This window comes from Hippocampus guttulatus, chromosome 16 (genome assembly GCF_054856545.1).
Source record: "Hippocampus guttulatus isolate MCC_2025c chromosome 16, RoL_Hgut_1.0, whole genome shotgun sequence".
Classification (NCBI taxonomy): Eukaryota; Metazoa; Chordata; class Actinopteri; order Syngnathiformes; family Syngnathidae; genus Hippocampus; species Hippocampus guttulatus.
In genome coordinates this window covers 3578040-3599882 of record NC_141276.1, presented here as the reverse complement: position 1 = coordinate 3599882, position 21843 = coordinate 3578040, and the positions used below count along the sequence as shown (strand labels likewise).

The following is a 21843-nucleotide window of genomic DNA, read 5'->3' as shown; positions in this document are numbered from 1 at the left end:
TCGACCGTGCATTATTGATCCTAATGCGCTCCCAGAAGTGAGGGCGAGAGCAAGCCTCGTGCACGTCGCGCGCGTGTCCGCTACAGAAGGCGTGAGCGCGCGCGCAGGAGCGTCCCTGCAGCAGAGCAGAGCCGAGCAGAGCTGGGCAGCGCGTGCCCCGGAGCCGCGAGGAGCGAGCGAGCTTCGAGGAGCGTTCACGGAACCAGCGAAGATGGACGGAGTGGGATCGTTCGGAGCGGGCCGCGCCGGGTCCACTATCGACCCTATTAGCTTCGCCAAACAGCCACAAACCATCCTCAGAGCCTTGTCGTGGGTGAGAGATGCTATTTTTTTTTATTTTCAAATGATTAGTTACCGTACTGCTATTTGTGCGCGTAGGTTATTTCTGTTAACGTAGCTGCGCGAGCCTCGTGACGGGGTCCTCGGACCAATCTACAGATAACGATTAGAAACGAGAAATACACGAACGATAAATGGAGTATTTATGAGGAAGGGCTGGCAAATGTTCTGTTCTTGGGTGTGTTAGTGCAGAGGATGAAACCAAGGCCCAGCGACGAGCGTTTGTCTTATTACAGATGTTCAAGAGATACAAACGCAATATAACACCGCCTTTCTGGGTTTTTTAAAAATCTATTAAACGTGCCACATTGTGCTGCGTTAAAATGAGCCAAAAACATCCTCAATCACGTTAAGCCTCGTATCTGCATCCTTTAAATGATCATGTATAGTCGTATTCATTATGCACAGCCTTATTGTTCAGCAAAATTAGCCGCCGATTTGCGTTAAACGTCGTCTGTCATCTCACCTGTGATTGGTCCGTGAACGCCCCTGCGCACGCACCCAGTCCCACGAACTCACGTCGCGGCCTGACGTGTGAAAGCAAGCGTCACTTCAGGGTGGCATGCAGAAGGTCTTCTTCCCCCCACTGGCACGACCAATGTGGGAATGTCTGTGATGTAAGGGCGAGAAATGGGTGTCAATGTTAGACACGAAAGGGCTGTTTGGTTCAGATGATCGCGTTGATGCTGGCACTGATGATATGTTCCACATCTGATCAGAACTGGCTTTACGGCTAACATGCGCTCAATACAAACAACTCCCCATTGCTGTCCATCAGTCTGCCACTTTGTCTATTACAGCAATCCATCCATCCATCCGTAGCTATTTGCCCATATTATCCATCCATCCATCCATCATTATCTTATTATTTAAATCATCGAACATGATGAAGCGCATCTTTTTCCTGACACTTTGCAGGTTCTTCTTCCAAACATAACGGCTTCAACGTGTAAGATCATAAAGTGGATAAGGCCTTTAGTTGGAGTATCCCTATGAATCCAAATACAGTAGCCATACTGTAGATCAGGGGTGTCAAACTCATTTCACATTGTGGGCCGCATATAGCCTCGGTAGATGTCAAGTGGGCCGGACCATTAAAAATGACACCATACTCTGCTGTAAATAACCAAAATAATATGTATATCCTTTGTTTTGGTCTAAAGAAGCACAAGAATACTAGGAAAATGTTGAAATTTAATGAATATATTTTTTACAAAACATTACATGAAGGACCTTAGATTTCCTTAGACAAATATGCAATTTACTTTTATCATTCACATATATGCATTGCAGCTGATCCCATTGACTGTACAAAGGCACCAAACCTTAACAAGTAATTGGTATTGAAAAATATAGTAATGCACTTTTAAGATTAAACAAGATTTATAAAGAAAGGAATTTTTAAAACCATTTACACGAGCATATAAATTCTAAATGTAATCCCTGCCTACACCTTACAAACTAAGGAGAGTGCTATAATATGTGTAAAGAATAAAGTATTCACATATCCTTGATAGCGTCTGCTGTGTTGGGTCTGTCTCAGTGACAGACTGAGGCTGGTATTGTCTTCTTCTCTGATCAAAACAAGGTTGTCTTTTTCTCTGATCAAAACAGTGTGTCCCCCTAGCGGATATTTCATGAATTGCACATCATTAAAAATATTCATTCCGTGTCTTTTATGCATTTTTTCACTTTTAAATGATCCTGCGGGCCTGATCAAACCTCCTTGCGGGCCGGTTCCGGCCCGCGGGCCGTATGTTTGACACCACTGCTGTAGATAGTCTTGCTTCTCCTTGTCGTCACAAAACGTTTCACAAAAACGTCACACATGTGTATATCCTTTTTTTTTATGCAATCGGGAATATTGAAATAATTTCAACAATGATAGTCATGTGATTTTTTTTTTTTGCAGGTGCATTGCTTTGCTGCAAAAGCACCAAGCCACTCGAACCACCTGTGTATCTAAGCAGATTAGAAGCTCTCACGTGATTGTGGCTCTGACATTCTCCCTTTGTGTGTCCTTCCACCATCATATGACCCACACCCCCCCATGCGGGTGGGGGGGGGGGGGTGCGTGCGTATCACATGGCCCTGTTCTGCCATCCGCTGTTACCCAATTGACTAGTATGTGCATGTACGAGAGGAATAAAGACGGACTTATAAAGGAGAATTGATGATAATCATGAAGAGAAAGACGATTAATGTTCTCGCATTTGCTTGTATCGCTCATGCTGTTCAAACACACACACACACACACACAGACGCACACACACACACACACGCACACAATGCCTCAGGACTGTTTGATTCTGGAAAGGAAGCGAAGCATCCAACTCTCCGGTCAATTGTAACAGAAAGGATGGAAATGAGGTTAATGCCTTTGGTCTGAGCGCGAGCAAAGAGACGTTCACTTGCAACACTGCCGAGCGTGCTTGTTAAAGAGAGACGTGTCTAATAAAACTAATCGACAAATAATTGCTGCCTGTTTTAAATAAAGTCGAGCACTTGTGGGCCGAAATGTCGAAAATTTTCGGCAGACGACAGCGCATGATATATGTAAGATTGAATGTGGATTTTTGCCACGCATCACATAAATGTGTCACGTTGAAAACTTCTGAGTGGGCGGGACCACGCAAACTGTGCTTCTCTTGATTGTGTCTCAAAGCAATTGAGGCAAAAGGGAATGTATAACTTGGCCGTTGAGGTGGCCCTCGTTTAGTCTTCAAGCAACAAAGGTTGAATATCAACACTGGCGTAGAAACAGAGAGAATTACTTTTGCTTGTCCAGCTACACCCAATGAAATGCCCAGTGATTAGAAAATAAGAATAATCTTTTGAGCCTGACTCTATTTTTGCAAATTGTCTCATCTCCCTTTTCCGGGTCCGTGTCCTCAAGATCTTCTCGCTGGTGGTGTTCGCTTCCATCGTGAACGAGGGCTACGTCAACATAGGCAGCGAGCGTCTCTATTGCGTCTTCAACAAGAACGCCGACGCGTGTAACTACGGTGTGTTCGTGGGCCTGGTGGGCCTCCTGGCCTGCTCCTTCTTCCTGCTGCTCGACTACAAATTCTCTTCCATCAGCTCCGTCAAGGACCGCAAGAAGGCAGTCATGCTTGAGATCGGCTTCTCGGGTGAGGATGCGGCCAATTAACTCATTCACTCCCAAAGACGTTTTTAAACGTCTTTTCAGACTTGGTCTAGAATTGGCTGGTACTGAATGAGTTAAAAATATATATATATCGACTGATTAAATTGGCTGGCTGATTCAACGGTCCAGCCCCAGGGTACTGTCGATGTCTAAAATAACTTTCAGATGTATCCAGCCTGACCCACGTCTTTGTTTCTGATCCATGACACGTCAGGAGATTTGACGACAACCTTTTAGGTTTCAATGACGAAACACCAGCTGATGACACTCACACAACTGTGTGGTTTCTCCCATGACAAAGCGGCCGTGTCTCTGTTTCTGGCAGGTTTTTGGGCCTTCTTGTACTTTGTAAGTTTCTGCTTCCTGGCCAACCAGTGGTCTCGAACAACCACGGCTGAGCTGCCTCTCAACCAGGGCGCTGACGCAGCTCGGGCTGCAATCGCCTTCTCTTTCTTCTCCATCATCACTTGGGTAAGAAACCGAACGCAAACTAAGGCGGCGATTTGCAACCACTCTCTGGTGCTCTGAGATACGAGTGACCCGAGTTGACTTGACTATGTCGGCAGTGATTTCAAGTCAACTCCGTACAATGGCATGAAAAAAATATATAGAAATATATCCTACGGGGACTGGCGATGTTGGAAATGATCGGAGGTATGGCTGAATCGGTTCCGGTGCACTCCTTTCTAAGCGTGTCCATCCGATTGTGCTTACAGGCCGGTCTTACAGTGCGCGCGGTGCAGAAGTACCTGCTGGGCACTGACATGACCCTGTTCACCTCAGAGCACTTGGACGGCGCAGCCCCCACCCAGCCGTTACCCTCCAACTCGCCGGGGGGAGGGGTCACCGCCGAGCCCTCAGACACCTACCAAAACCCTCCGTTTACAGAGAACAACGCAGCACCCACATACCAGGTTCCCATTTACTAGAGATGATACGTAGAAAAAGATGAGGCGAGGGGAATTAAAATACAATTGCTCTCTGTCGCGGTCCGCTCGCAGTCGCTGTGGGCTGATTTTCCAAAGGTGGTACAAAAAAAAAATTCAATCAAATAAAATTCAGCCACTTTGTTTCCTCCTTTTGTTGTTTACGTGAACATTCCAGCTTGATCTGCACTTTTCTAGACTGTCATGCAGATTAGGATAAAATTGATTTAAAAAAAAAAGGTAAAGCAAACAAGAGGAGGAACCATAAATGAGGCAATTTTGCTGTATTCACACCCAAAATCGGAGATCAACTCGTAAGCAGTATGACAAAAAGCACCTCCACTTAAAATCTAAACTATTCTCTCTCATGGCAAACTGTTCAGAGGAATGTTTTTATTCATTTCATGTTCTCCTCCTTTTGCTGCAGTTAAACGGTGATCATGTGTATTGAATCTGCATGTTTGCAAATGTAGAGATAGCAACTGAAGTGCCATACTGTACTGACAGTGACTTAACTGAGTAGATTTCCACATGCTGAACATCATCATCACAACGACAATGTTTTTTGTGACTAAGTGCAATATCTTTCATTCTCATGCAGATTGCTGTGTACTTTACTGTACTGTGGTGTAAGTAGACTACTTTGTGGTGAATATAGAAAGTGAAACCATACCCTGGTCTAATATCTGGATGGCTTTTTGAGAAAAAAAAATGTGACCTATAATCTGTACAAATGGGGAGCCCCTCCAAATTTGAATAATCAAAATGATTTTTAATGTAGATGTAAGGTAGTAAATGATCTCTGTATCATGAGTTTTAGTTTTTTGATATTCAAAATGATTGACACATACGAGTATCCTACCTGTGCATAGTCCCTGGAACAAAATATTTCAGATTATTGTCAAGGTTATATGTCACATTCTCTTTTGGAAAAAGTTCATTCACGTTATCACAGGTGTGTTCGCTTTCTATACATTCATCATCAAACCACTGGTAGGCTCTGCCTCAAATGACACACTCTATTCAGCTTTGAATTGTACTACCAAAACTCAGGCAAATTTGACTTGTAGAATTTTGATTCCAATTCAAGCTTTAAACGAATATTTATTTTCGTCGTGCATGTTATGGTGAAATGCAACATATTCCTCGCTAATTTGAGGTGGACTCCAGCCAAATGTACGTGTATCAATTTCTGTACCAGGGAATGTAGGTGGTGTGTCATTTGAGACGGCGTCCTAGGTCGAATCTTGTTTCGAGTGAGTAGGCAGATTCGTTTGTACGACAGGTGTGTTTCTGTTTACGTTTTAGAAAGCTGCCAAACTGCCCTTTTGTTCCTATGAATCTTTTCTTCTTTTTGGAGACATTACTGCTGTCTGTTTACGGGGACTCGCGAGAAAGGGCGGGCAGAGGATGTCGTGTGGTCACACGCCAAAACTATAAATCTCCTTTGGGGTTCTGTTGCCATGGTGAGAGGGAGGGAGGAGGCCCGCCAAGGTGCAAGCGTGACAGTCGTGTGTATGCTTGAGTGTGCGGATGCGTTAAACATGTTGTTGCGTTAAAATTATTTTCAAGAACAAGGTTTAGCACCGAGGAAGGACATTGCTACACTAATTAATAGATCTATTCTACCAAATCCGTTTGATTATTTTCAAATCCGTTTGATTATTTTCTTCGCGCTTCAGACTTGCCTGTGCTGAATTAGCAACAGCGCCCTCGGCTGGACACAGCTGGTATGGCTGCAGAGGGACAACTAACGCTGTCTTTTTAAAAAGTAATCATCATAGGAAAATGCATGATAGTATTGTATGAAACTAACACTGTAAAGATTCAACAGCCACGAATGCAGCCGACAGGGTCCTCTACTGTTTCACACATTTTACTAATAATTATCATAGTTCCAATGCGTATGAACGCGCTACACCCCCCCCCCCCCCCCCCCCCGCCCCAAATAAAATATTGCATGATGCTGCTGTGTAAACTTCGGGCTGTTCTTCAGTGTTTCATTTCTTGTGAGGCTCTGGGACGATAATGGGCCTTAGAGTCTTTGAGTGACACAGTCTGCTGACCCTTTATTCAATTTCAACATTGCTGATGTCACAATCACATCAATTGAGTCCCAATGAAAGCAAACAATTTATCCAACCGTGTGAGTCTTTTTAACTTAAATTAAGACCCACATGGGGAGAAAATCCAATTCAAAGGCAATGTAGAAGCAGTAGCGCAATGTCAAGTGAGGCTAATGGTCGGGTCAGGTTGTATTGTTCTCTTTTTCTGTCAGTCAGTGTGGTAGACAAAAAAAAAACCCCAAAAAACCTAAGTCCAACATTTTCTGTGTTTTGTGCTCTGGCCCATGTACACTGCTGTGTGTTGGTTGATTGTACAATTCAGTATGTTATTCAAATAATTGGAACATGTATGTGATGATGTCCAAGTTCTGGTTTGTCCTGTACTCCTTTTCAAGAAAAAAATCTCTCTCTATACAGTATATATATATATATATATATATATATACAGTATATATACATGACAAATAATTTTGAACAAAAGTGCGCTCTTGTTCAGAAATATTTTCAGCACTTCTAAATGGGCCATGGACACAAAAATTTAAGTCTGTGATCATGCTGTAGTTTTGTTGGACTGAGATATAATACAAGTGATTTGTAGTAACGCTGGTGCTGTTAATTGTGAGGGTTCCAGTATAATTCTTTGCATGGATGTTAAAATTTTTCCTCCGTCAGATTGGTGATGGAAATCAAAAGCCCATCAACTAACAAGTGAGTTTTCATTTTTGCGTGCTGCCTTTACGAAATGCCTTGAGTTCTTCACCCCCTTCTTGTTTTGACGGTGTTTTGACTTCTGTGTAACAAAAAAAAAGAGGAAAAGGAAAACGCTGTGTACAGACATGTGTCACTCGTTCATGAGTGTCTCTGGACTGCAGTCTGAGCATCACTCCCAATTAAAAAAAAAAAGAAAACACATGATTGCCTGTTTCTTTCCGTGAGTCAAATTAAGTTGGAGCATAAACGGTAATAGCATATATTGGCCAGCCACAACACTTACGCAGTGTAGTGATAACCAATACATGATATGCATCCAGAGAATGACAAAAAAAAATTAAATACCGCGGGGACTCAACAACAAATATTAGAATTAAGGTTAAAGAAAAACATTCAGCAACATGCATCCAACACAAATGGCTTTATTGGAGCCTGACAGAAAATCAAAACGGTAGCACCAGCAGCCGCATGATGTAAAGACAAACTACATGTGGTTTGTCATGAAGTTAGTCATGCTTGATACACAGCACTGCAAGCTGAAGGTCCTGAGAGAAGAGTGCCAACGCAAGTGTTGAAGTATACATTTTGTTTAAAACTATGGGGGCTGAAATACAAATGTGCTACTCTTAACCTTTGTGAGGTGAATTAAACCTGCTTATTCAAAACTAAGTGTATAATTTAAACAGAAAATAAGCAAACAGAACACACTGCTCATTTGAGTGCGGTTCAATTTAAATCAAATAAATCGGGTCCAATGTTTTAATCAGTCCTCAAGTAAGTTGAAGGGTTTGCAATTAAAAAAAAAAAAAACGAGCAAACAGAAAACACTTTTCACCATATTTGTTAAGACAGCCAATACAACCTGACAGTAGTACCTGATGAATACAGTAGTAGCTGTGGAAAATAATTAGAAGCTATTGGCCCCGTGTTGTCTTTGAGGAAAAATAACCAGTCAAAAGGTGTGACTTATGTCAATCTTTAGTCGTACACTTGCGCTCATCGTAGCGGGGGACAACCCCAGGGCCATACCAAATGCACACTCAATCACAAATAAGGTGCTTTTATGTGGTAACAAGTCACCCTGGGGTGGTGGGAGTATTTCTGCTACGAGTGTGTCTGTGATTGCGCGACAAATAATTGAAATCTCATGAATCAACTCCACTCTCTCTGGTTGTTTTTCCTCGGGCGCGGTGGTTTCTTGTCTGGCACATAATTGAGCCAGAGACGCCTTATTTATCATGTAGTACTGTCACCTCTTTTAACAAAAAATTATATACTCTGTATATATATACATACAGTATATATTAAAAAAAATCAAAATTGCAAACTTCCATTAGTTTGAACAGATATAAATGAAAAAAAAAAGACATTTGTTCTATTTTTGCATACAGTCACAACTTCAATGGAGCTCAACAGCTACATTAACACAATGAGCTAGATAATTTAGTTTGGAACTGCTTTTATTTTTGAACCAGGCATCCTGACTTGATACTGATATAGGATCAACTGTCATGGTAACCAAAAGGGGAAAACGTGTCATTCGTGAGCTGGGGGAGGGGGGCTTGTCAGGAGCAAAGGCCTTCTTCAAGTAAGATCATCAGGTTGCGTCTTCCGTCCTCTTGAAATCACATTGCACAGCGCCGACATTTCAGTTGGAACGCGACTTCAGACGACATTTTAACCGTTACATGTTTGAACGTCGTGTTCATCGGGAACCACGTTGTCCCCCTTTTGAGCAGTGAGCCACCGCGGCCGTCTTCCATGCTGGCAGCTGTCGATGGGAGCCATCAACAGAGTACTTAATGGCACCGCGGGGCTAGCTGATAATTCGGCTAATGGACTGCAAGGAAGGGAACTCGTCGTCGTCCCGCATGTGCAGCGTCTTGTGGGAGTTGAAATCCTTTGGGGCTAGCACCTGTCTGCACGTGGGGCACACCTGGCAGTCCAGCTCGACAGCGTTGGCGTTACCGTTGCCGTTAGCCTGCGTGCTATGCGTCTGCCATGCGTTTTTCTTGTTCTTGCTTTTCCTTCCTCCACCGCCTCCTCCCGTTTCCGACTGTTTCTCCAGAGCCTTGTAGTCTCCGTGCGCCGTCAGGAGCTCCTGCTGCTTGACGGTGTCTGGCAGCAGGACCAGCAGCTCGTTGAAGATGCGGTTGAAGTCTTCGCCCAGCAAGTCCTTGCAGCTGCGGTGATACTGGGCTGCAGATAGGACACCCTGGAAACACATGGAGAGCGTCAAGAGATGCTTCAAGGTTAAAAGCAGATACCAAGTCACACGGATGGCATCATTTGAATGACAGTGGAGAGTATCACTATCCATTCGGTAAAACTGCTGTTCTGATTTAGATTTTGGACCTGAAGTTGTTTTGCTTCACCTGTGCAAGAGAAAAAGCACGTGCGAGAACTGGATGTGCTCATCGTAATTTAAAATCCGAATCAAAACAGGAAAATCAGAAATCACGATGGTGAGATTGAATTCAGGCCATTTAATTCAGGATTTATTCAGCGTAACATGATAGAAAAAGAACCCCTTAACTGGCTTTTGAACATTCTGAACAGTCACACAAGTATAAGAAAAGTAAATAAATACATTACCACCATTAATAGTAATACAAAAATGAGAAAACGTGTACTCACCCTTAAGTTTGATGACGACAAAGGAGCAAGTATGAGGAAATGTCGCGGAATGAGTCACCGCCATAAAAAAATGTTCATCTCATTCTTCATTTATTACGAACGACGACGATGTCGTGAGTCACAACGCAAATGCATCGTTTTCCCGCTTTGCATTCAAGTCGCAGTTTTCAGTATGCTCCTTTGAATTGACTTGCACAATTAAAACGCATTCAATTTTAACGCGTCACTGTCGGACAGAAACCTCCAATGTCCCCATGTGTTAGGTTTTGTGTTTGATTTTCAAGGTGAAGTGGGAAAAAGCACACCAGGTAACCCATATTTAGCTACCTTTTTTTTTCAGTGTACCAACCGCACTTTAAGACTTTCCTGGAAAATTCAGTGTACACATTTTTAAGTACCGGTACCTGTCTGAATTGTGCCGAATAGTTCTTGAACCGATTGAACTTGGACTCGTCATCATGGAGGTACTTTCTAATGGACTGGATCAGCTCCAGGTTTCTTTGATGGAAGTCCTCGGGAACCAGGTAATCACAATTCGATGTTTTCGGCAGGCTGTCGGAGGGAAATAAAACAAGTGTAAGGCAGCTAAAAATAAAGCTGTGACAAGACCTAAAATGTGCGGGCGAGAGGGCGGCCTTACAGGTTAACTGCCAAAGGAGGGCTCTCCACCACGTTACTGTTGAGGGGGATCCCAGTGAAGCCCGGAGGGGGCTTGGTGGCCAAAAGTCCCAGGCCGGGCGGCGGCGGGGGCATTGATGAGGATGGGGCAGGAGCGGATGACTTTGTTGGGAAGGAGGTCTTGAAGCCTGCGTGACATAATGTCAAGTGTTACTAGCGGCCGCGAGCCTGAAAACGTATCCCGTCCTTCCTTGTGGAAAGATTTAACCTTTAACATGTGGCAGCACGGCTTAAAAAATTCTTATACACACACAAACACGCGCGCACACATCGATACCTGGAGGTGGCTTCTTCGAGTTGAGGGCGGGGAAGTCTTCCTCTTGTTCGACAAATGCATCCGAGTTGGTTTGTGGCGAAGCCGTGACCGTCTCCTTACTAATGGCTGGTTTCTCGTTGAAGCCATTTACCAATCGGCTCGGTGCCGTCGCCGCCGCAGCAGCACTGGAGGGCTTGGTCCTGTTTTTTTCAGGAACATTCTCCTTTTGAGCCGTCGTTTCCACCGAAAGCGTCTTTGAGGGCACCGGCGTTCCTGATTCTGAGGAGTGAGAAGGAGAAGCCGTGTTCTTTTGTTTTTTCTTCTTGCTGGCTTTAGCGGTAAGGAGGTCAGCGCTAGGCGCTAAAGTGGGCGCGCTGCTGTTCGCGGTGAAAGGTTTGCCGCCACTTCCTTTCACTGTCAGCAGAGATGATATGTCAAGCATGGTGGGCACCGAGCGGAACTGCTGCTGCGTCATTCCGCCACTCTCGTCGTCGGAGGAAGGAGGCGAGCACACGGGAGCCACTTTTAAGTTCTCCCCGACTTTCTTTTTTCTCCTTGACAATGAGGAGGAGCTTGAGGAGGTCAAGAGTTGGGGGCCGGGGGATGCTGAGGAGAGTTGATGGGGAGGCCTGGAAGAAGGAGCGGGGTGAGCTTTGGGCTGAGCCGGAACAGTGTGAGTGGACCACGCAGAGTTCTTGCCCGTTGCGGATTTGGGGGGCCGAATTTTGGACACAAGAGCGGGAAAATCCTCCTCTTGAAAAGAGGACTTCTTTGGTTGGGCGGGATAAGACGGCGTCATGGGGGCTGCGACATTATTTGCTGACAGGCTGGGGAAGTCGTCTTCCTTAAGGGTCCTGGGAGCTGAGGGAACCACCGGTGAAGAGGACTTCACACTGTACACACAAAAACATATGAAGCCGTTTCAATTTGTGAGGGTGACGTTTGTGCTGTGTTGTGTTATATTACGTTGCAGGTGGTGCAGCAGCTCCCAATACCGGAAAGTCATCCTCCTCCTCCATTGGATTTAAACTCCTCATTGTCCTGACTGCAAAAAGGTTGCAATAAATGAATTACAGCTGCTGCTGGTGATGATGCGTACCAATAGTGCTGCCTCATCTCTCTGCCTGTCCATAGAGCATTTCTAAGGACAGATGAAAGGGAACTAAACACAACAATAATACTACCCAGGCATCGGTGCTACTCTGTGAATAAATAAAGCAGATTATGTTGTTGACCTGGAGGTTTGCTTGTCGGTTTGATTGGCCCTGTCCTGGGAGTTGGCTCTTCCGATTGGGGTCTGTCGGTCCTCTCCTCCCGATAATATTTGGGAGCGCTCCTCTCCAGCGCGGCCAGTCGATCGTCTTGTCGATGAATTGCCATCGACGCCCGCATAGCGGCTGCCACCTCTCTGTCCTCTTCCTCACTGCAGACAAGCGTGTGACAAAACAACCCCCATGAATGACTGGAATTTGGCCCGACAGCAACAAATCGGCAAAAAAAATTCAGGTCGCTTATGCATCAGTTTCACCGCATCAGAGTGGGACAATCCACTCTTATGAACACACCTTCCACCTAGTTAAGACTCACCGAGAGTACCGCCAGCTCTTCTGTCCCACCTGAAGTCTTCCTCTTCCTGCTCGGTGGTGACGAGCCTCCTCATAATCTTCCCCGGTGACCATGCCTGATAGAAACAAAACACTCCCGTTTGACTTCACACACTACCAATAGATGTGTTGCAGAGTCAAACCTTCATTTCTCCTCTGTTGTCTTGGAGCCAAGTTGAACTGCAGGTCGATGTGGCGGTTTTGGCGGGCCTCGGCACGACTCTTGCTGTGCGCTGACGCCTTGTGTGCCTTGTAGTCGATTTCGGTGCGGAATGCATGGGTGAACTGCTCTGTGGCGCAGAGGCCCTCCTCACAAAGATAGTGACATTCTCTGAAGTGCTCGCTCAAGTACTGGTAATCACTGTTAAGGCAAGATTTCGGAGGACAAAGCTTAACCCAACGACTTGCAGGGCTTTAAGTCACAAAACAAATAATTACAAATTTGCACACTTCAATGCCAGGTGGCCCGTGTGCTGTCACACCTATAATATTCTTGAGAGCCGTCAGCGTCGCAGAAGTGGCAGAAGTAGTGGTCCTTTCTCAAGTGTTTGAGCAGCTCGTCGTTGTCGAGGTAGCGGTCGTCGCAGAATTTACACAGTGGGTGTCCCCTGTGGCTGGTGTCATCTGGGTCGCCGTGAGCTCGATGGCGTGCGAGTTCTTTACGGTTGTACCACTTCCGCTCATGTGAAAAGATCTGGAGGCGGAAAGTATTGGATTGATTGACAGCATTGGGTGTTGATACGGTTTTTACATCAAAACGTGAAAAAAAAGGTCTAAAAAAAAAAGACGTGAATAAAAACAAACATTTTGTTGCAATTGAGCACAATTTGCCAAATTTATTTTTAAACAAAAGATAGCACGTTTGGTACTCAAGAAAGGTGCATCTTGCTAAGTTTTAAAACAGCACCTTCTCCGAATCAGCTTAATTATCACCCTACCTTGAGATGCTTTGTGCAGAGCTTGCAACAGAAGAGCTCATGTTGCTTCCTCATGTGCTGCTCCAGCTCCACAAACTTGGAGAAGATCTTAGGTTCAGCACAGCAGGGACATTGTGACAACAGCAGGTGCCTGAGTAAACACAGAGATAAAAATAAACCACCGCTTGAACTGATGTCCGATGGGGGAAAGAAAAGTCTTCATTCAAAAGGAAGGGAGCCGCATTGCCAGGACAGATCATTGGCAGCCTAAAAGGACAAAAGTTACCTGTACTGAGCATGGATCTTCTCATCACCAAAATAGATGTCATTCTTTTTGTCACAGGTGAACTGCTGATGTGGCAGAGAAGAAAATGCCTCTGCAGACTTCACAAACACCACCTGAGAACAATATTAAGGACATTTAACGTTAACTTTTGAAGGGATTTTTTTTTTTTACTGACATGAGAAGGACTGAGGCAATTGTTTCCGATGCTGTCCCTGAAAATGCTACTCAACTCAGCAAGCAAGCGTTATAGTAACGGATGTGAGGGTGGTCGTTTTGGTACGACATTGTCTAGCTGGGGTTTAAAGTCCGAGCAGGGAAGATAGGAATGACAGGTAGGTTATCCATTAACACACAAACCAGCCAGGTATGTTCGTTAGAAAGCGAGCACTACTTATGCATATAACAAAGATATACAAGCAGAGATTGAGCTGTCGTTGTCAGCCGCTCTTATCATAAAAGAAGGCAGTTTGGCTAGTGGTGTCGTCTTGAACGCACCACAAGTGGCTCGGAACTAGCAGGCTAACAAGAATGACTTTTGACTGGTGTCCACGTAGGCTGCGTATTATTCTTCGGCCATGATGGATCTGATACCAGTCTGGGGTTTTTTTGTCATTATTTTTAAACGTAGGCTTTTAAATATTCACTCGCAGGATGTCGCGGCCTGGCTAGCATGGCCAAGCGGCATCCTCGGGCCACAGTAGCGTCGAAATCCGCACCTTGTCCAGCTCCTCACGGCAGACGGCGCAGTACTTCTGCTCGCATAGCACTCTCATTTTGGTGGAGCAGCGATAACACACCGGGTGGTCACATTTTCCGAAGGCGAAGATGTCGATATCTTGGCAGCACAAAACGCAGTGCTTTTCCGTTTCCTTGGGGTTTGTGGAATCCATGTTCGAGTAAAAATGAAGGGGGAAATTGCCTAATGAGTCCAGCCGCTGCCACTGTCGTGCTTACGTAATTGTGAAAGTCTAATGACGTAACACGCAACGCTTTCCTTTTGATCTGTATGTCATGCGGATGAAGTGTTAGCCGCCCACAGGCCTGGTGCTTTGCGCTAGCATGTTATGTGTGAATCTGCGCACGATCTTCCACGTGGGAGACAACATGCGGACTGCGCCTTCATCCGGGTTTGAGTAATATGCCTTTATACAACTGGTCAAACAAATATGACGTAGCGGCTCTGAATTTAATTCATTTTAATCAATTCGATTCCGAAGAAAACAAAATGAATACCATTCTTAAAAAGTTAAACATTTATATAATTTATTTAAAATATGTGATTGAAATGCATTTTTTCCTTTTTTACACATGCAATGTGTTCTGTAAAATTAAAGCCACACAGCGTGATGGCTCATCCAAAGAAATGTTTAACTTTTGGTTAATTTATTTGGCTTCGTGAGAGAGAAACAGCGCTCGGGATGGACGAGTGTAGGTCTACATTGATGCAAACTACATCCACAATAACAAACATTATGAAATAAATAAAAATACATCGTAATTGATGGCAGAACAGTCGATTACTGGTCAGCATGTCGGCCTCAGTTTGGGTTCGGAGTTTTATCTAGGTACTCGCTTCCTGTCACATTCTAAAAGCATGTATGTTAGTTTCATGGAACATTGTAAATTGTCCATAGATTTGAACGCGTGTGTGAATTGTCGGTTGTTTACCTGTGCCCTGTGATTGACTGGTCACTAACCCACTGTACCCAGCTCACCGTGACATGATATAAAATGGATGGATTAAATCCACACTAAAAGCGCTGTCCAACTTCTCACCCCTCCAGCAAGGTGCTCTCATCTCGTCAATGGACGCCAGAATGCTCTGTCGACACCCCCTCCCCCCAAAAAAATCCCTAATTATTTTACCAATGTTACAATTTTTCACAGCTTTTTCATGTGCCACAGCATATACACAATACTTTGTCTAACGTTGGCTTTATAGAAGTCACATTTGCTGTGCAAGCAGTGTGTGTTCTGGTAAAGACGACTCCCGCACAGGAGGGTATGAGATGTCAAAATAAAAGGTTTGTTTGTTTTTTTTTTTGGTCAAAGTAACTTTCAATAATATAATCTATGACAGGGTGGTTACAATCGTGCCTCGGTGCATAAGTACTGTGTGAAGCAGCCGGAGTCCAAGGCATCTTCCTATCGAGCGTGTTTGTGGTGACTGCTCAATCCCATGACTCTGAAGGTGCAGCTGGCAATCTTCTCATAGAGAAGAAACATGAGGGCCGCAGTCAGCACCGTCTGCAACAACTTGGCCTCCAGTCCTTTAAACAGGCCCAACATGCCAAATTTCCTAGGGGAGAAAACATTACCGGTACTTAAATTGTTCATAAAAAAAAAGTCTCTTGTAAAACAAGTCTTTCAGCACACACCAACCCGGAGATGCATGCACAATTATACAAGACCAGTCTAACATGGTTGTCATCTATTAATTGTGTTATTTGAAATACATACTGCATATTATAATGAGACATTTTCAGATGAAGTCAATTGTGCACCCACCTCACTCTGTTGACAAGCAGACACTTGATTGTCATGAGACCGGACAGCAGCGTTGACTTGCTCGTTGACTTGTTGAACTGACCAAACTGTGGAAATATAAATAAATAAACAGAAATTTGTCACGAGAATCCAGGATCTTCATAGTTCTAATTAGCTTTCAAAAGACTTTCTTCTGGGTCCAAAGAAACAAAATGTAATGGGGACCATAATAAGGACAATCAAGCGGAAACCAATGTGATGAGATTTCCAAGTGATGGGATATTTCAACACTTTAAATGTGTTTTTCTTTCTGGATAAAATTTAAATTGCTGCAAACTGCACAAAAGGGATTAAGATCGGGCTGGCCTGCATCCACATTGTAAACTTCATTCAAAGTTCAAAATGAACCTGGTATGTGACGTATTTACTTGTCTTTGGCTTTTGCTCTGTTCGGGAGGCCAAACCAAACTGAAAACCAGAGTAATGTATGAAAAAAGCAGGGAGACATGCAGAAGACCTACCCTGAGAACGGACTGTATAGTCTGCAGTGGGTAAGTCACAGTGGTGGCAACAGCTTTGGCCACTGCACCGATGATGAAAACCTCAAATGCTGCAAGCTGAGTGGAAATAGGGGAAAAAAAAATAGAGTTAAAATACAACATGCAACAGGTTCGCTCTAAAAACACCACATCCCCAGTTACAAAAGAGTGTGTACGCTTGTGCCACCTAATTAGCTCCGTTTATTTAGCGCCCCCCCCCCCACCTCCAATAAAAAAAATACAAATGTTATTGTGTAAAATATAGGTCACATTGGTGGCTGAAAAAGGTTTGAAATGATTTATCTTGGTCTTGTTTTTTTCTTTTGCATAAATCTGGCATTTGAACAGGTGTGTGACTTTTTATATCCGTACTATAAATACTTGCCTGACTAAAGCGCGACGTTGATTATGCAGATTTGCATCGAGCCGAACACATTTATTTCTCACGCTTGGTTTGTGCTTTGATCATAGAAGATGTGACTGAGCTGCCGAACTAAAAGGGATTTGCCACACACGATAGTAGTTTTGATCAGACGCGCTTCCGACATTCCCCTAGACGTCTGCTTAATCCTCAAAAGAATCATCTGATCTGAATTAGCAAGGCTCATTGGGCGCATCGTCACAATGAACTCCGTTTGTGCTTTCACTTCTTGCATGGCAATGCTTTTATGGAGCATTTGTAATTGAGAAGACCACACTCCGTAGCAGAAATCGACTGCACGTGAAAGCATTTTTCCAGAAGTGGTGAGGCAGGCGGCTGTGTTGGGAGTGAACCTTGTTCCTCACCTCTCTGGTAACTCCATTCCTCAGTTGCCTCTTCAGACCTTCATAAATCACGAACTGGATGGCGGGGTTAAGGACCAGCAGTAGCGAGGGAAAGGTGCCGCTCCACAGTGCCCAGACGCCCTCGTCACGGCTGATCTGACCGAGTGCATCTGCCAAAACATCAGTGAAAATCAATCGCAACCAGAGAATGGAGAATAAATAGCGAGACGGGACATGATCAGATTACCCCAAATACCGCAGTAATTAGTGGGTTGAATATCTGTGTTGTGAAACTTGGAGCCCTGAAGCTTCAGCCGCGTGTTGACGACCCACAGCGGAGTGGTTACAAGTACATTTATAACACCTGAAGGAGACAAACAAGAAATGAAATGCGTTCCCTTATTACAAGATCATTGTGTTGTTGTTCCAGATCCCAATATCGATCAAGTCAAAAATGAGATGTTTCGCAGCTCTTGCGATGGAATGCTCCACACAGCATACAGCGTAATTTTATCTTTGTTCTCCGCCATGAAGTTCAGCTTTACGAGTGTCGTCAGACATCACAGGAAAGGAAAGCAGTCGCATTCACCTTGTGCCACTGCCATTTTTCACAGAGGCCACAATAAGTTGTGTGTAATAAATGTCTTAAAGATTGCCGAAAATAACCAATTTTATCTGATGACAAAACAGAGCCTGTTACCTGCAACTATCCCAACCAGCAAGTCAGTGCGAGGAGCTGACTGACGTCCCTTCAGCCAGCTCGCCTTCAGGCTGTGAAAGCAGTAGAAGTAGACAAAATTGGAGCAGCAGAGGCTGCAAATGACAGGGAACCAACCTCTGTATGGAGCTAGTCTGCAGAAAGAGGCACAAAGCACACAAACACGGGATATTTGCAGCGTGTGAATCTTTCATGGCAATGGACAAGTTCATTAATATCCTGTGACATATGTATAGAATAACTCACAAGCCTTCCTCCTTGATGATTTCAGCTAGAATGGCTGGAGTTGATGAGGCCCTCCTCTTCTCGTCCACTTCAACACACACACACACACACACACACACACACACACACAACGTACAAATCAATATAAAAACAACATTCAATATTTACACAAGACACTGATGCAGTTCAGACGTTCTTACCTTGAAGCCTCAGTCTGGCAGTATCCAGAGGGAAGAATACGGTCATGGCTGTGACACTCCCCTAAAAGAAGTTACCATTAGTGGAAACTAAAGCATCACGTCGCTACAAATGGTCGGATTCTTATACATATTACATTGAAAAAATCCATACAATCAACGTCATTATTTAAATGTTGGAACTTGTACAAGCAAGCAAAGATGCCGGTCCGTAACCTCGTGTTATTACATTGATAATAGTAAAATTAAACCCTCATTTGAACAAAAATATCAATTAAAATGCTTTGCGTAATGTCGCTATTGAACATTTTTTTTCATATAGAATAGTTTTGCGTCAAGCTAACCTACCATTGCTCCGGACACAGCATGCACCAAACCCTCAAACGACAAAATCTCAAAACTCATATTTATCGAATGAACAGCTACTTTCGCAACAACAAAAAGAAAAGAGAAATAAAACTAGGTTAACGCCTCAGTCTGAGTTTAATCCGAAATCTAAACTAAAGCCAGTCTTCTGCACCTTACAGAGTTGCCGTTTTGTGTGGCTTCCAATGCCTGGTTTAGTCAAGTACAAAGGCATTGTGGGTAATGTAGTGCCAAGTGACTGGAAGAACCCGCTTGAAAAACTGAAAAACAATCGGTTTTATTGACACGATAAAATTAACATTGACAATGTGGTTGTCTTTTAGTCGAGATCTAATTAAAATTATCTTAATTTTGTATATACAGCAAACTACCATTTTACTAGCATTTCAATAGAGAAAAAATATTTGGTGAGCACGTTACAGATATTTGGCTTATGTGTAATGTGAGCAAAGCTTCTCGTTTGTCATCTTGCTAATAGGTAATTAAAACCCTTATGGTTGGTTTAATCTTGAGGGAATTTGGACTGGGTGTGGAAAATAAAAGCTTGACATCGTTTAAATAAAACAAATACCAGGTATTTGAATGATACTGAACAATATTATGAGACTCCAACCCATTCTCTGAGCCACTCCTTACACTGCTTCGTCTGCTCCTCACTCTCCTCTTTCCTGCTTTTGTTAAGCCTATTTTCCTCCTTCTGTCTCGCTCGCTCTCTCTCCCTTTCCTTCTCTTGTCTCTGCTCGTCCATCCTGTGGTCCAGCAGGGCATCCACGGTGGCTTTCAGGGGTCGTAAGGAGCGCTGCGGGAGCCAATTTGGATCCACCGAGGGCAGAAAGGGGTCTCCCGCGCACACAAGCATGGGTTTAGAGTCCAGGGGGATGTGGAGGAGGTGGGCATGAAGCATCATGCGGAAGGGGCCATCATCGGTTCCTGAGCTGTAGGTGAAGTCCCCGACGATGGGGTGGCCTATAGCACTGCAGTGGACCCTTAACTGGTGTGTCCGACCTGGTGCACACAAAGCTAGTATTTATAAAGCACCATTGGCAAGTGCATCACAAGCTTTACTAAGTTCACTCAGTGTCATCAGGCCAACAGGGAGCTTTGCATTTTACCTGTAAAAGGCTGCAGCAGCACCTTGGTGACAGGTTCACCATCATACAAGCCGTACTCCAACACTGTCAACGCAGTCTGGCATGGTTTGGAATTCTCACAACCTGACAGGAGACAGACAAGCAAATATTTCGAGAATACAGTACATGGATGCTGTCCTGTATTTCCTCTATTTGCAGCAACAGTATTTAGATAAATTTTCTCCATTATCTTCTACTTGTATGCATCTTCCAAGCATACCGTCTGTTCCCTCAACACACATCATATGCGTTTTTCCCTCTGAAGTGTTCTTGCCAATGGAAAAATCAAGGTTTTGTATCTCTTCTTCCACCAATCCGCGGACCTGCAAACAATGAGATGCATACAAACATACATAGTGACACCCATACGAAATGTGAGGGTAAAGTGTATTTTATTGCGTGCATACAAGAGCGAGGTACGCCTTGGTGACAGTACGCTCCTTGAAACAGCGATATGCCAGGCCAGCTGCAGCCTTATTGAGTGCCACGCATAAGGCGCCGCTGGTTGAGAAATCCAACTGGTGACAGAACCTGGCGTGAAGAGAGGGAGAGGATAATATTGATTCGCAACCATTTCAATCTGGTTGTAGCTCTTTTATGGTTACAATGAGGCTGCTTTTACATTCGGAATAATCTACAGTACCTGAATCCATAGTAGGTGCTGGGGTCTGCTAGATGAGGGAAGCGGTGGCGAAGTTGGGCCTGCACCGTGTTTTTTTCATACCACATCTTACTATCAATGCGGATGTCCCAGTGCTTGTCCACCACGATGTAATCATCACTCTGAAAGAGCACACGAAGTCTCTCCACACTGGCTGGCTCCATTGGGTGTCACAGAACACACCTTGCAAACACATTTCTTTATTAGAATAACGGTATTGGCCCATGTACAGTTGACACATTACCCACTATTGACTCGTTATTCTTATTTTTGTGTTGTAAATACGCACAAACTGTAGTTAAGATATTTGGCGAATTTTTCTGTTGTTCCTGTGACACTGCTTTTTACTTTTCTGCTGCAGAATTCCCTCTTGCAACACAAAGAAAAACGTATTATGTTTCATGAGAATCAGTGCATTGTAGGTTTGCATGCCTGCCACGCAGTTGAGAGGTTCTGGGTTCGAATCTCAGCTCAAGAATCCCTTTCAAATAATTACAGTTTTATTGTGTCAAAGTGCCGACAATAGAAGAACAGTTAAAAACAAATCCTGCCATTGGAAATGACTCTACCACTCAATACTAAGCATTGAACACCAGAATTAATTGATAGCAAGTATGAGCTAACACCAAATATGTTTTATAGACTCAACACCGCGCGTTTATTAATTCCAGACACATACTGAAGAAAATATTTTTTTCCATACATACCAAACTTGAAATTCTCATCTCATATTGTTGTAGTGACGACGATGGCGATTGTGCTTCCGCTTGTGACTCGAACGCTCACGTGAAAGAGCGATGGAGCGCCATCTACCGTACCGGAGACTAAATGCCGCACGGTTTGAATAAAGCCGCTTTAATTCTGTCCAGGATAAAAAACGAAGATAATAACGCTCAGTTTTTATATAATAAATAAATTGGAATATGCTCCAGTTCACACATGACCCTCGTCAGGACAAGCACTATAGAAAATGCAAAGTAGCTGCTGGTTATTACTTCAGTGAGGGTAACTAATCTTCCTCCTAACTTGTTCAACCACACACAGGTGAATATGAAACATTCCCTGGTCCCAAGGGCATTACGTTTATTGAATGTGCTTAATCTGTCTGTGTGGTGTGAGTAAATAGTGTGCCTTGTCAGGCACCAATTGATTACTACATCCATAATCCCTCACCTCAAACTCACCGC

The 21843-nt window shown here is 44.0% G+C and overlaps 4 protein-coding genes across 4 annotated transcripts; 1 reads left to right on the top strand and 3 right to left on the bottom strand.

The window, feature by feature from the left end:
- The first annotated feature begins 139 nt into the window (after positions 1-139).
- syngr3a (synaptogyrin 3a) lies at positions 140-6344 on the top strand. The gene is made up of 4 exons (XM_086132608.1): positions 140-313; positions 3236-3470; positions 3813-3958; positions 4204-6344. Exons 1-4 carry the CDS (start codon positions 212-214, stop codon positions 4414-4416), a joined length of 696 nt encoding a protein of 231 aa, XP_085988734.1. The 5' UTR covers positions 140-211; the 3' UTR covers positions 4417-6344.
- A 1252-nt stretch (positions 6345-7596) lies between these two features.
- znf598 (zinc finger protein 598) lies at positions 7597-14522 on the bottom strand. The gene is made up of 12 exons (XM_086133716.1): positions 14285-14522; positions 13569-13681; positions 13304-13433; positions 12848-13059; positions 12509-12726; positions 12349-12442; positions 11997-12184; positions 11728-11806; positions 10783-11654; positions 10468-10633; positions 10232-10379; positions 7597-9405 (listed from the first exon to the last, which is right to left on the bottom strand). The coding sequence occupies exons 1-12, from the start codon at positions 14456-14458 to the stop codon at positions 9007-9009; spliced, it is 2793 nt and encodes a 930-aa protein (XP_085989842.1). The 5' UTR covers positions 14459-14522; the 3' UTR covers positions 7597-9006.
- Positions 14523-14934: 412 nt separating this feature from the next.
- slc25a17 (solute carrier family 25 member 17) lies at positions 14935-19054 on the bottom strand. Its single transcript, XM_086133219.1, has 9 exons — positions 18848-19054; positions 18503-18563; positions 18324-18390; positions 18060-18211; positions 17607-17723; positions 17381-17529; positions 16577-16672; positions 16077-16162; positions 14935-15867 (listed from the first exon to the last, which is right to left on the bottom strand). The coding sequence occupies exons 1-9, from the start codon at positions 18902-18904 to the stop codon at positions 15714-15716; spliced, it is 939 nt and encodes a 312-aa protein (XP_085989345.1). The 5' UTR covers positions 18905-19054; the 3' UTR covers positions 14935-15713.
- Positions 19055-19121: 67 nt separating this feature from the next.
- rpusd1 (RNA pseudouridine synthase domain containing 1) lies at positions 19122-21436 on the bottom strand. The gene is made up of 6 exons (XM_086133220.1): positions 21364-21436; positions 20639-20839; positions 20403-20526; positions 20216-20318; positions 19978-20079; positions 19122-19870 (listed from the first exon to the last, which is right to left on the bottom strand). The coding sequence occupies exons 2-6, from the start codon at positions 20818-20820 to the stop codon at positions 19464-19466; spliced, it is 918 nt and encodes a 305-aa protein (XP_085989346.1). The 5' UTR covers positions 20821-20839; positions 21364-21436; the 3' UTR covers positions 19122-19463.
- Positions 21437-21843: the final 407 nt, after the last annotated feature.